Genomic DNA, 12341 nt, shown 5'->3' with positions numbered 1-12341 from the left:
TCTGGATCAAGTCTACCATGCAGATTATAATGTAGTATATACTAAGCATGTGAATTGTAGTTTTGATTTAGTAGCCATACTAGTTCAATTTGTGTACTGTGAGATTTAGCAAGAAGTTTAATAATCTTCTTGTTTATATTGTATTTGTAGTACGTATGCATTGGACCCAGTCACAAATGACATGGATTGGCTTAGCATCGACGGATCTACAGGAGTCATAACTCAAGTTAAAGCATTTGATCGTGAAAACATTCCTGTACACAACTTCATTGTCTTGGCAGTAGATAACGGTAAGTTATTGAACCACCGGCTTTGAGTCCCATCTGAAGGATGCTATGAGGATAAAGCAACTTAAACATAAGAACGAATTTCATTAAAAATATTTGATAGTATTTAGAGCTGCCTGTTGTTAATATACATTTTAATATTTTAAAGGAAATCTATAATTAAGACCTGATAACAACTGTGTAGAAAAACTCTGTCTACACTATCAAACTTTATTTGACAAAAAAATATGATGTGCCCATATATGGATATGATGATGTCATATCATGACCATATTTGGGCATATCACACTTTATTTGTCAAACTAGTTGGATGGTGTAGACAGAGCTTGTTTGGTTGGGTGGGAGTTGTGGAATTTACTGTTTAGTTAAAAATCTCAGAAACATTGATTAAAATGTTGTTTAATACTACTTCTTCTTTGTACTTCCTTTGTGCATTGTAGAAATGCATGGATTTTTTTCACTTTACTAATAACTTAAACAAATTAACTAAATGAAAGCATAGCTTGTAATAAATAGACTCCTCAAAACAAAAACAAAAAATGATACAGTATTACAACTTTAGATTGATTGACCACTTAATACAATGATTTCTCTTTTTCAAACATTTGCAGGGAGTCCAGTAGCAACAGGATCGTGTACGTTGCGTATCACTGTACTGGACATAAATGATGAATGTCCACGTCTTGTAGAAGATTATCGTCCAGTGGTGATGGAGAATTTAAACCCCCCTCAGTTGGTTGAGACTATAGTAGCTCTTGATCCCGACACCGATCCCAATCAAACACCTTACAAATTTAGTATAATCAATGGTAATGAGAACGGTGGCGAATATACTGTAAATGAGGCTTTCTCGTTGGATGAAGTCTCTGGTAAGTTTTATGCACTGTTTTATTGTCCATTAAGGAGATTATACTAAATTAGCTTACAATAACCCAGATCACCCTCTTAAAATATGATGAAATGTATATAAATAAATGTATAATACTGTGAAAGTTTTTTCGGATAAGAATAAGCAATAAGCAAGGACTATAAACATATAGGTTCAGTATACTCATCTGGTTCATGAGCACTTTTAAAGAACCTAGTACATCTTTTGAGATGAGTAGGGGGTTAACCTGGGTGTACTAGTTCACACACAGCCACTGTCACAAACTCATCATAGTACTATACACTGAGACATCTGGGAGAAAAGTTTGCGACTGAAGGGTCTACCCAGTATAAAGAATAAATAATAAGTATATTAAAATATCTTTTTTTTTTACAGATACGTCAGCAGAGATTAAAACCAGACAAAAACTAGACAGGGAAGCGACAAAGTTTTACAACATGGTAATTGGAACGGAAGACACAAGTGGCAACTCTTGTTCTAGTACAGTGACAATTGAAGTTGGTGATGTCAATGATAATCCACACCAAGCTGGTCAGAAGTCCATGTTCGTCTACACTTATCAAGGTACTTTTAAAAACGTTATTCTGGACCATTAAAGTGACCATTAAAGTGACCATTAAAGTGACCATTAAAGTGACCATTAAGCTAAGACCAATGTACAATAGAGTTGTTTTTTTTTCAATTTGCTTTTTATTTGTATATGTTTTGATATGAAAAAAAAAATGTCATAGCCAAAGATAGTGACAGGTCCAAGATGTTGATTCCTTGGAAAACCAATCTGAATTTAGTGTCCAAGTTAACTGAAATCTCGGTTTAATACCTTCAGTAGAGCTTCTTTGATATACGTATCATAAACACATGGAATTCATTAACTTATCACATTGTTTCAAGCCAAACACTTAACACTTTCAAACGAACATGACTCACACATAAACACTATGAGAGGAGGCAGCCTATACGAGTAATACTCTTTGCCTCCTTATTTCACTTAAGGTAAGCATCACTCACTTACTGTAAGATAAGGAAGGACATAGAGTTTGGTTCCACCACTCTATGTCCAAAATACTCTTATACTATTTCTAAATACATATTTTTGGCATGTACATAATATAGTTTGATTGAACTGTTCTTCTCGTTTTATTCCTTGGTTAGGTGGTACCACTACTGGTGTAGGTTCAACACCTGTCGGACCAGTAAGTGCACCAGATTTAGACGATTTGGAAGACAAAACTTACAAAGAGGTGGCGCCAAACGATAACGATGATTGGCTGTACTTTGATGTGAGTGTTATTGATATTTAATGGGTTTGATAATTTATGGAATACATGTTGATATTAGGAACTTTGCACCAAGGACTGTGACTGGAATGAGAGATGCATCAACATTTTATATCATTCACCACAGAACCTTCTAATAGTACCTAAAGCTCTGTCTACACTATCAAACTAGTTTGACAAAAAAAGTGTGATGTGCCCATATATGGTAGTGATATGCCCAATTATGGTAGTGATATGCCCAAATATGGTAGTGATATGCCCAAACATGGTAGTGATATGATGTCATCATGTCCATATATGGTCGTGTAGACAGAACTTAAGGCAGCATATTATTTTTTTCAAAAAAAGAAACTTATTTAATAATACAATTTCATATAATTTTTATTTTAGCTTGACACAGACACCGGATTCATTCTTATCAAAGAAGGCACCCCAGATGGCATCTACGAGATGCAGATTCTGGTATCGGATGATGGCACCTTCCCAGACCAGACATCCACTGTCACCGTCACTGTCAGAGACATTCCAGAGGAAGCCGTTTACAACTCGGGGTCCTTGAGAATATCCGGAGAATCAGCCGAAGAATTCATCAAAGAGCCGGATAGTACGTACTTTGTCTTGCGCAATACTTTGGCTGAAATCTTAGGAGCGGATGAAGACAATGTGGATATTTTTAGCGTGATAAATGTTGATGGAGAAACGAATGTGATTGACGTGCGATATTCGGTTCACGGATCACCATATTACAAAGCTGAGAGACTTGATATGGCTGTCAGGCAGAATAAAGAAAAGGTAAACATTGATAGAGTGTTTTAACAGTAAACTAGTAAACATCATAATATACGTTCAGATTGAAATAATAATATAGCAGTGATTGATTGAGTGGCCGTTAAGACAAGTTGAACCGTAATCACGTAGCCATAACATCGGCAAGGTTCGAGGCTCACTCACTCCATGGTTGTGGTGATAGAACAAGTTTTCTAGAATAAGGACTATAAACCCTAGGTCCAGTGTACACATCTAGCTCATATTCACTTATTTAAACCTATTACATTCAATAATAAAACATTCAAATAAATCTGCATATTTATTTTTACCAGGTGGAAGCTGCTATTGGACTTGATTTAGTTATGATAAAAATTGATGCTTGCTTTTTGGATGAGAGTGTTTGCGAGGGATCCTGCTACAACAATTTCACAGTCACAAAAGAGCCGTATCTTATTGATCTAGAGTCGCAGTCTTTCACAGGAATTACAACGTACACTACAGCGGCTTGTGGGTGCGCTGGAACGGACGTATTTCCTGATGGGTGTTCGTACGATGCGTGTATGAATGGTGGAACTTGTGTATCTACTATTGATGGATTTAGGTATGAGTCTCATTATGCATGCATGAATGATCACACACAAAATGTTTACAGTCAATGTGCAAAGTCTTTTTACAACGTTATGCATGATTGATTACACGCCTGTAACCAAAATTCCACGAAAATGGAGTTTTTTAAAGTAGAATTTTCACATCTTAATTTGTTCAAATCAAATCAATCACTTTATTCATCTCATCAAAAACAATACACTTAACAAAAAGGAGTAAAACAAATTTAAAGAAGATAACAGGGACCTCCAGGAAACCCCAAGGGTCTTGTGATAGGAGACCCACTAAAAATGAGTTACATTCAAATAATAAATAAATACTAAATCATGTTCTTGGGTGTGGAAATGGAAAGCAAAATAAACCATAATTAAACTTTATTACGAATCTAGAAATGTCAAATTTAAAAGTATTTTGTACCAGTTTTGGTTTTATCATGTATGATATTATGTTTTACAGATGCGAATGTCCGAATGAGTACGGCGGAGGAAGATGCGAGAAAACAAAGCGAAGCTTTAAGGCCGGTGAGAGTTACGCTTGGGTGGAGTCACTTGAACAATGCGAAGACACAGTCACCTCCATTGACTTCATCACAGGTGATTTGACCGCCGTACTATTCTATAACGGACCGATGCAGACCGTGAGTGGTCAACCAGATGATTTTATTGTCCTTGAGTTGGTCAGAGGTCGGCCAAGATTGAGACTCAATCTCGGTGATGGAACGGATACGATTTCTTTTAAAGACGAAGATCTTAGTGCATTGAATGACGATATTTGGCACACAGTTGAAATCAGAAGAAATGCTCAGGTAACAATAATTTCACATTATCATGTTGTAAACAGTGGATTATTTTGTATTTATTTTTTTTTTTTAACCTTATTTAACGAGGGTGATCCATCCAGCAATTGCTGATCATTAGGGACTCTCAAAGGTTCACAAGACAAAAATATACACAACATGCTCTACATAAACAAAGTCTCATTACAAGTCTTTTGGGAGTGAAGTTATAATTTTGTCCTTAGAAAAAATCTTGATATGTGATGGGACTTGAACCCAGGACCCTGGTAGGAGTGGTAGCCAAGCATCATAACTACCAAGCCACAACTCCACTAAATTATTGTTTATAGTGCGGCTGAGGGAAGGACCAACAAAATATAATAATAATGATATTCTGGATTTATAAAGAACATAATGTTGTGAAACTTCCAAATGCTCGTACATATTATAAATATCGAATATTCCTAAATACTAAATAGTTGTTTCTTCATATTTGAACTGGCCTGTAAACTTATTAAATCCTTTTAAGTCACTTTATCTGGGTAAGGTATTTCACAACCAGCTATTGCAGGCCTAGCTTAGGTATGTCATTGCGCCTCATAGATACAGTCAGTAGGTCTGAATGAAACTGTTAAAAACAAATATTTAAAATTTTACAATTTTCAGTATGTAGAGATGATCGTGGACCATTGCTCAACGGCTACGGTGACAAACGATGACATAGATTCAACCAATTGCAAGGTTACCAGTACAATTACCGGAACCAGGTATAATCAGTTCATTTTTTAAATCACATTTCGTTTAAAATTAGGTTGTCTATGTACACCATATTTCCCGTAAAACAGAGTAGGCAAAGTTTTTTTAACGAAGATACAAAGATGTAATGTTTAAAATTTTTTAATTCCAGCACGCTTCTGAACGTGAACACGCCATTACAAATTGGCGGAGTCGATCAAAATTCCGGTTGGAAATACCCTATTACGTTTGTGGCTTCTGGATTTGACGGTTGCATCCGGAACCTGATACAGGATGGTAAATTATACGATTTAAGCAACAACAACGTAGGACTGTCGTCTCTGAATTCTGAAGAAGGATGTCCTCGTACTGATGACAGTTGTATTGAAAATGGTGAAGGAAATTCATGGTGTATCAATGGTATATGTAATGCCAATACTAATGACCCAGATGGGGAATGTATTTGCTTCCCAGGTTACACAGGAGAAAAATGTGACACAGGTAGATTATTTTCTATTTTCTTTTTTTTTAATTCATACTATAATGTGTGATTCCTAACAAATTGTGCTTTAAAGGTTTCAAATCCTGCAATGAATTTAAAAGAAAGTATTCTCTGTATTTTTAGTGTCAGTGTGCATTTCTCATCAAATAGAGGGATAGAGAGAGGGGTAGGAGAACACCCTACGGTGACCTTAGTGGGCGTAACCTACTTGTCTTCTGTGTCACCGTAGCAAAAAATCTCACGCCACCAATCAGTAACCTAATGCTCGAGTGTTCTTTTATTATGTAGAAACAACTCCGTCTGATTTCGCATTGAATAGTTACGTTGACTACAGCGTGAAAGCAGCGGCTGGGCTTGATACTTCAGGATATGAAGAACATTACCATTCAGTGGTTAGAACGTGGGAAGAGACAGGACTTGTATGGTATATAGCTAACCTAGACACAGGGGAACACACTACTATTGAGGTAAATAATATATGAATGCATATTATTCAATGGTTAGGATGACACAGGACTTGTATGGTATATACTGGTATATACCATTCAATGGTTAGATAGGGGAAGAGAGAGGTATGGTATATAGCTAACCTAGACACAGGGTAACACACTACAACAATTATATTTTGCTAAAGTTACATATATTTTTTCAGCTCGTTGATGGTACAATGAGGCTTCGCTACAATCTTGGAGATGGTGAGTTTACAATGAGCCTACCAAATTACAGAGTCAACAATGGACAGTGGCATAGTGTTGAGTATGATCGCTATGGTAACTTTGTCACGTTGAAGGTTGACAGAGGTGGCGGAACCAGACAAGTGCAAGGAGCACCTGGTTCGTTCCAGATATTTGTAGCTACTGCAGAATCTCTAAGAGTCGGAGATTCTGCAGGAAGTGGGTTTTCACAACAGGATTTCCAAGGTAAGCTCAGATATGTTTTGTTTAAAAAAATGAAGAATAAAGCAGAATGGAGTAGTCCATCACTAGTGGCCAACACAGTATATATTTATACTTCACTTGCACTGATGAAGGGCTATGTGTTGCCCGAAAGCTCTGCTAACATTTCTAGCTGTTTTACTTTATCATTTTGATTTAGCTTTTCGCTTTTTGTTTTTGCATCTCCATTGACATCCAGCCACTGATACCCACAGCATTGTCATTTTTTCAGTAATTTGCCTTTGGATTTATATATATAAATATAAATAAATAATAAATTTTTTAATTCTAAACCGCCCGGTGATACACTGAAATTTAATTAATTAATTTGAAACGATAAAGATGAGGAAATCTGTGACAGATCGGTAATAGTATAAACAATAATACTGATCTCAATAGATATATAAACGATATATGATGTTTAATTATTATTTTGTTTATCACAGGTTGTATGAACGATCCGCGAATCAACAACAACTTCCTGGGTTTCACGGATTCAGATTACGCCACTGTGACGGCGTCCAATAACGTTACAGAGGGCTGTATCAGCGAAGCTTGTAACGGTGTCACTTGTCCTGCTCCGAAATCTGTTTGCAACGATCTGTGGCGTAGATATGAATGCATGTAAGTTATATTTGTTTATCTTCAATTTTGGTAATACCTCTGTCTTTTGCAAAACACAGGAGTTTACAAACACTGGGGAACACAATATACAAAATGTGAGTGTTAAGCTCGGTCTACACTATCAAACTAGTTTAACAAAAAAGTGTGATGGGCCCAAATATGGTAGTGATATGCCCAATTGTAGTGATATGACATCTTCATGTCCATATATATCACATAAAGTGTAGACAGAGCATTAATGCCTCCAGTGTGTTACACTCCAGAGTGCTAGACAACGTGAAAGGGATGTTAAAGTCCAGTTGGAGAATTCTTGTCTTAGCTATTATGTCATCTCATGTACTTTCAATTATAAGTTGTAAAATTATTTCAAATGATTAACTGGATCACATGAATAATGTCTTTTAGATTAGACACCTAAAGCTCTGTCTTTGTGACAAAAAAATGTGATGTTCCCATATATGGACATGATGATGTCATTTCACTACCATATTTAGGTATATCACTACCATATTTGGGCAAATCACACTTGTTTTTAGTGTAGATAGAGCTTTACTCCCACTGCTCGCATATACACAACAAGCAGTATAAGAAGCTAGATATGCTGATTATAGTATGCTCAAAATAGCTCAGTTAGATACATGTTTTTAGGATTACTTACTAATTTAATTGTGTACTGTTTTTTTATGTGTATAGTTGTCCTATCAACACTATCGGTGATCTCTGCATCCCAATCTCATGTGATCCGAATCCCTGCCTAAATGGTGGCAAATGTGTAGAAGATGATGGTAGCTTCAAATGCATATGTACAGAAGATTATGTAGGTGACACCTGTGGAATAGGGAAGACCGCAACCACTCCTGGTGGTGTTTCAGCAGCTTTGATTGCCATCATTTGCACCTGTTTACTATTTCTACTCAGTAGGTTAAAACAACTTTTTCCTGCCTGATTGATAGCTTACGTTTGCAAAATTAGTTGCTCCTCTTATTTATACAACTCAGTTCTATCAGGGAGATGTGCTGTGGCGAAACATAGAAACCTGAGGCCCCTGGTTTTGGAACCCTAAGTGGCCCTTCAACTGCCTTTTTCAGCATATTTTAATGCCTGTCTTTTTCCTTTGGGCACTGCTCAGGGGCACTGGGTTTAGCCAGTGAGCACTCATAGCCGTTACGCCACTGGAGATGTGTATGTGAGCCATAGACATTGGGTTAATTTCAACAATTTTTAATTTCATAGTTTTAGACCCTTGTATATTTATTGGAAACACTGATTTTAAAACAGCTTGCAGATATATTATTTTCTAGTAATGTTTTGCATATCATGTAAGCACCTTGAGCTTCTGGTGGCGAAGTGCACTCTAGAAATCTGCATTATTATTATTATCATCACAATTTTTAAAGCATTTTGTCAAAGTAATCTGCGGTCTCTATCACACAAACCTCCTGGTTTTCTGAGACCCCATTTCATCATTCATTTTCTTGAATCATTGTACATACTATTATTTTATTTGTGATTTGATGAATAAATGTATTTGTATTTGTACAATCCAGTGATTTATTACGAATGCAGTTTAAGAGAGTAATTCTCATGACAATAATCAATGCCATGAATCATAAATTTAAATTATGCAATGTTCTTTTAGTCGTTCTAATCATACTTTTGCTGTATAAAAACAAAAATCGCCAAAGAGGAAAAGCAATGCTGGATTTGGAAGACGATGACCTGGTGGAGGATTTGGCGTACTACGACGAAGAAGGAGGTGGTGAGCTAGATCATGATGGTTATGACATCAATACGTTGACAAAGCCTGTTGGTCGTCTAAGTGATGGAAGCCTAGAGAAAGACCGTTTGATGCCCGAGTCGGCCGTGCCAGTTGGTAACGCTTACAACGGTATGTTAGCTCTTTCTTTCTTTATGGCAAATTGCCAAGGATAACCATAAGCGAATTCATTCACTATCCTTTTTAAAGGTGCCAATCCTGTTCACAAGACAAACATACACATGATGCTCTACATAAACAAAGTCTTATTACAAGGAGTGGAGTTGTAAACTGTCATTAGAAAAATCCTGACACTGACAGGACTTGAACCCAGGACCCTGGGATTGGTAGCCAAGCATCATAACTACCGAGCTAACTCCACTCTAACTAAATTGTAATATTTTGAAGAGCAGTGGCCGTAATCATACTTAGGGAAACATTTATTATTTCTCTTAAGTGAATACTACTTAAGAGGAATCCTAAAATATTCATTGACTTAAGTGAAATACTCGGTATTTTTTAATGAAATTTGATTGATGAATATAGCTACAGTGTCCTACGACTAGATGTGTGTAAATCATAAAAGTGTGTGTTGATATGGCCGATATGATATTATTTAATTTACTTTAATAATTTATTACATTCCAGGGGTCTTTTTGATTTAGTTATAATTCTTGTTTAATAATGCTCCCCATTGTTTTCATAATATTGGTTAATATTTAGAGATTATTTTTTGTTACCATATTTTACTTTACCGTTCCATTAAATTTGTATCTAGATGCACCCCGTGAAGTGGCTGACCTGTTGGATGAACGTATACCGAAATGCGACGATGATCCCGACAACTCGCCCTTCGACAGTCTCCATGTGTACGATTATGAGGGTGAAGGGTCAACGGCCGGTTCACTGAGCTCTATCAACTCGGCAAGCACCGACGGCTCTCAAGATTTTGATTATTTGAATTCTTTAGGAAAACCGTTCAAGCGTCTCGCTGACATGTACGGTGGTGGAGAGGACTGAAAGATTTAAATCTGTCTACACTATAAAACTTTATGTGACAAAAAAACGTGATATGCCTATATATGGACATGATGATGTCATATCACTACCATATTTGGATATATCCCAACCATATTTGCAACATCACACGTTTTTTGTGAAACTAGTTAGATAGTGTAGACGGAGCTTTAGATATATTTAGATTTAAGTGCCTCAATGCTATCAAACACCAAATAGTTTTCTAGATGGTAACATTTTGCAATTGTTATATTTTTTATTAGCGTTTCAAAACTACGCCCATCCGGAGTGGTGTTTAGCTGCCTTCCAATCACCTGGGTTCAATTCTAGCGATTCCAAAGCTTTGTGATAAACACATTTGCCTTCCGCTTTGCCTTCCGCATTTCATCTTGTTTTGCGCTACTAATATCGTCTGCCAAGATAGCCAAGTTATTTTTGTATGAAAGGTTAAAATTTGTTTAGTTGTTTTTTACAAATATTATACAATGCAAAATACCAAAGACTATACTATAATATTTCTGTATTTGTTGCATATTCCTTTTGATCAATGTTGATTAATTTCATTTGTCTTTCCTTTAAATATAATTCCTTTGTAATTGTATCAACATTTTGTAATTTTATCAAGAATTAGTAAATTCTAGATTTGTATTTTAATTAGATTTTGGTAGTTTAAGAAGCCATTGTGAAAGTGGCGATGCGTCACTGTTGTTGCGGTGACCAGGATGTTGAGGCACATGCTGCTTTATATTAGGTATCCGCCCATGTTTGCATCAAAATAAGTGTACCTGGATATCTCTGCTTGCTTGCTCACGATCGGTACCTAGATCTGCCTCTACTCTACGGCAGATTAAGTATAGCTAGGTGCTATGATTACTTTCTTTTAATATTATAGACCTTTATGATCCAAACTGATTTTACTAGTTCTAGTAAAAACATTTTTTTTAATTCCATACATTTTATTTATATTAATAAATGAAACAACTATTTTGTTATTAACTTTGCTACCATTTTAAGGTCTACGTCCAAAATTTATTTCAACGTTATGCGGTAAAACAACTCTTTAACAAAATATGCTAAATATTTGATAGCACGTCGTTTTATTTGTACTGCTATATTTTTTGTGTATGTCCAAATATCCAAGATTTGTATAAATGCAAGTTTTTGTTTGCGGCTTAGTCAAATAACTAACAGGTTCTATTTGTTTTTAGTTAATTAAATACATAGTAATTAAAATACATATCTAATATGTATTAAATGTAAATTATAGTTTTTAGATAATTGTTATGTATGTGATAATTCATACAATTGTGATTTTGATTGTAACTCAGATGGCAGGCATACCATTTATTTTATTCAGGTTGTGCCTTGTAAAAGAAAATGCTGTATTTTTATTTTGGTAGTTATCATGTCTCTAGGATTTGTTGTTATAAATAATGTAAACTATTATAATTAGGTACTACTGTAAAAAGTTTGTTCCAAAACCAAATCACCTAATCAATGTCTATTTCTTTGTATTTTTATTTAAATTTGTAAAGTATATAACCAAAAAGGAAAGCAAACTAAGAAAATGCTGTGTTTAGTGAACCATACTAAATAAAAGCCCCTGGTGTAATGGTATGATCTAAGCAGAAGGTTCCGAGTTTGAATCCCGTTTGGGACAGCTTTTTCTCATTCTCACAGATTCCTAATTGTCACCATCTATAAATTAATTAAAAACAAATAAAATGGTGAAAATATAATACATGTATCCTTTAGGAATTCAATGTTTCAAAATTATTATGTCATTATGGAAAAATTCTTTGTATTAGTTTTGAATCTAAAGCTGTGGTGTGTGTTCAGTATTAATTGGAAAAATATCTAACATGTATTTCGTACCCAATTTGATTTGTAGAAAGGAATCAGAATTTAAATATCAACGTGTTACAGATTTCTTGCTAATTTCATTCCATGTCAACACTGTACAGTTCCCACCAGTTTATGCGTAGAATTTAAATGTGGTTCCGACATGATTTTATATCTAATTATCACAATACGAATATTTAAATTGCAATACTTTTTTATAAAAATAAATGATTTGCTAATATAAAAATAAAATGTATCATTTTAATGTGTTGTGTCTTTAATTTAATGTAATATGAATTATAATGATGATGATAAAAGTGATGTTGGT

The 12341-nt window shown here is 35.2% G+C and overlaps 1 protein-coding gene across 1 annotated transcript in view; it reads left to right on the top strand.

Moving 5' to 3' along the window:
- Positions 1–12278, top strand: part of LOC140057265 (neural-cadherin-like) — a 30635-nt gene extending 18357 nt beyond the window's left edge. The window contains exons 19-33 of the mRNA XM_072102850.1: positions 151–290; positions 899–1156; positions 1552–1740; positions 2329–2456; positions 2844–3245; positions 3554–3822; positions 4284–4632; positions 5269–5369; positions 5510–5838; positions 6128–6306; positions 6492–6759; positions 7221–7398; positions 8092–8315; positions 9038–9286; positions 9933–12278. Coding sequence (XP_071958951.1) covers positions 151–290; positions 899–1156; positions 1552–1740; positions 2329–2456; positions 2844–3245; positions 3554–3822; positions 4284–4632; positions 5269–5369; positions 5510–5838; positions 6128–6306; positions 6492–6759; positions 7221–7398; positions 8092–8315; positions 9038–9286; positions 9933–10174 — 3505 coding nt within the window. The 3' untranslated portion in view covers positions 10175–12278. The remainder of the gene's footprint in view (positions 1–150; positions 291–898; positions 1157–1551; positions 1741–2328; positions 2457–2843; positions 3246–3553; positions 3823–4283; positions 4633–5268; positions 5370–5509; positions 5839–6127; positions 6307–6491; positions 6760–7220; positions 7399–8091; positions 8316–9037; positions 9287–9932) is intronic.
- Positions 12279–12341: the final 63 nt, after the last annotated feature.

This window comes from Antedon mediterranea, chromosome 8, assembly GCF_964355755.1.
Source record: "Antedon mediterranea chromosome 8, ecAntMedi1.1, whole genome shotgun sequence".
Lineage (NCBI taxonomy): Eukaryota > Metazoa > Echinodermata > Crinoidea > Comatulida > Antedonidae > Antedon > Antedon mediterranea.
The sequence above is the reverse complement of the archived record's forward strand: the minus strand, read 5'-3'. Positions and strand labels throughout refer to the sequence as shown.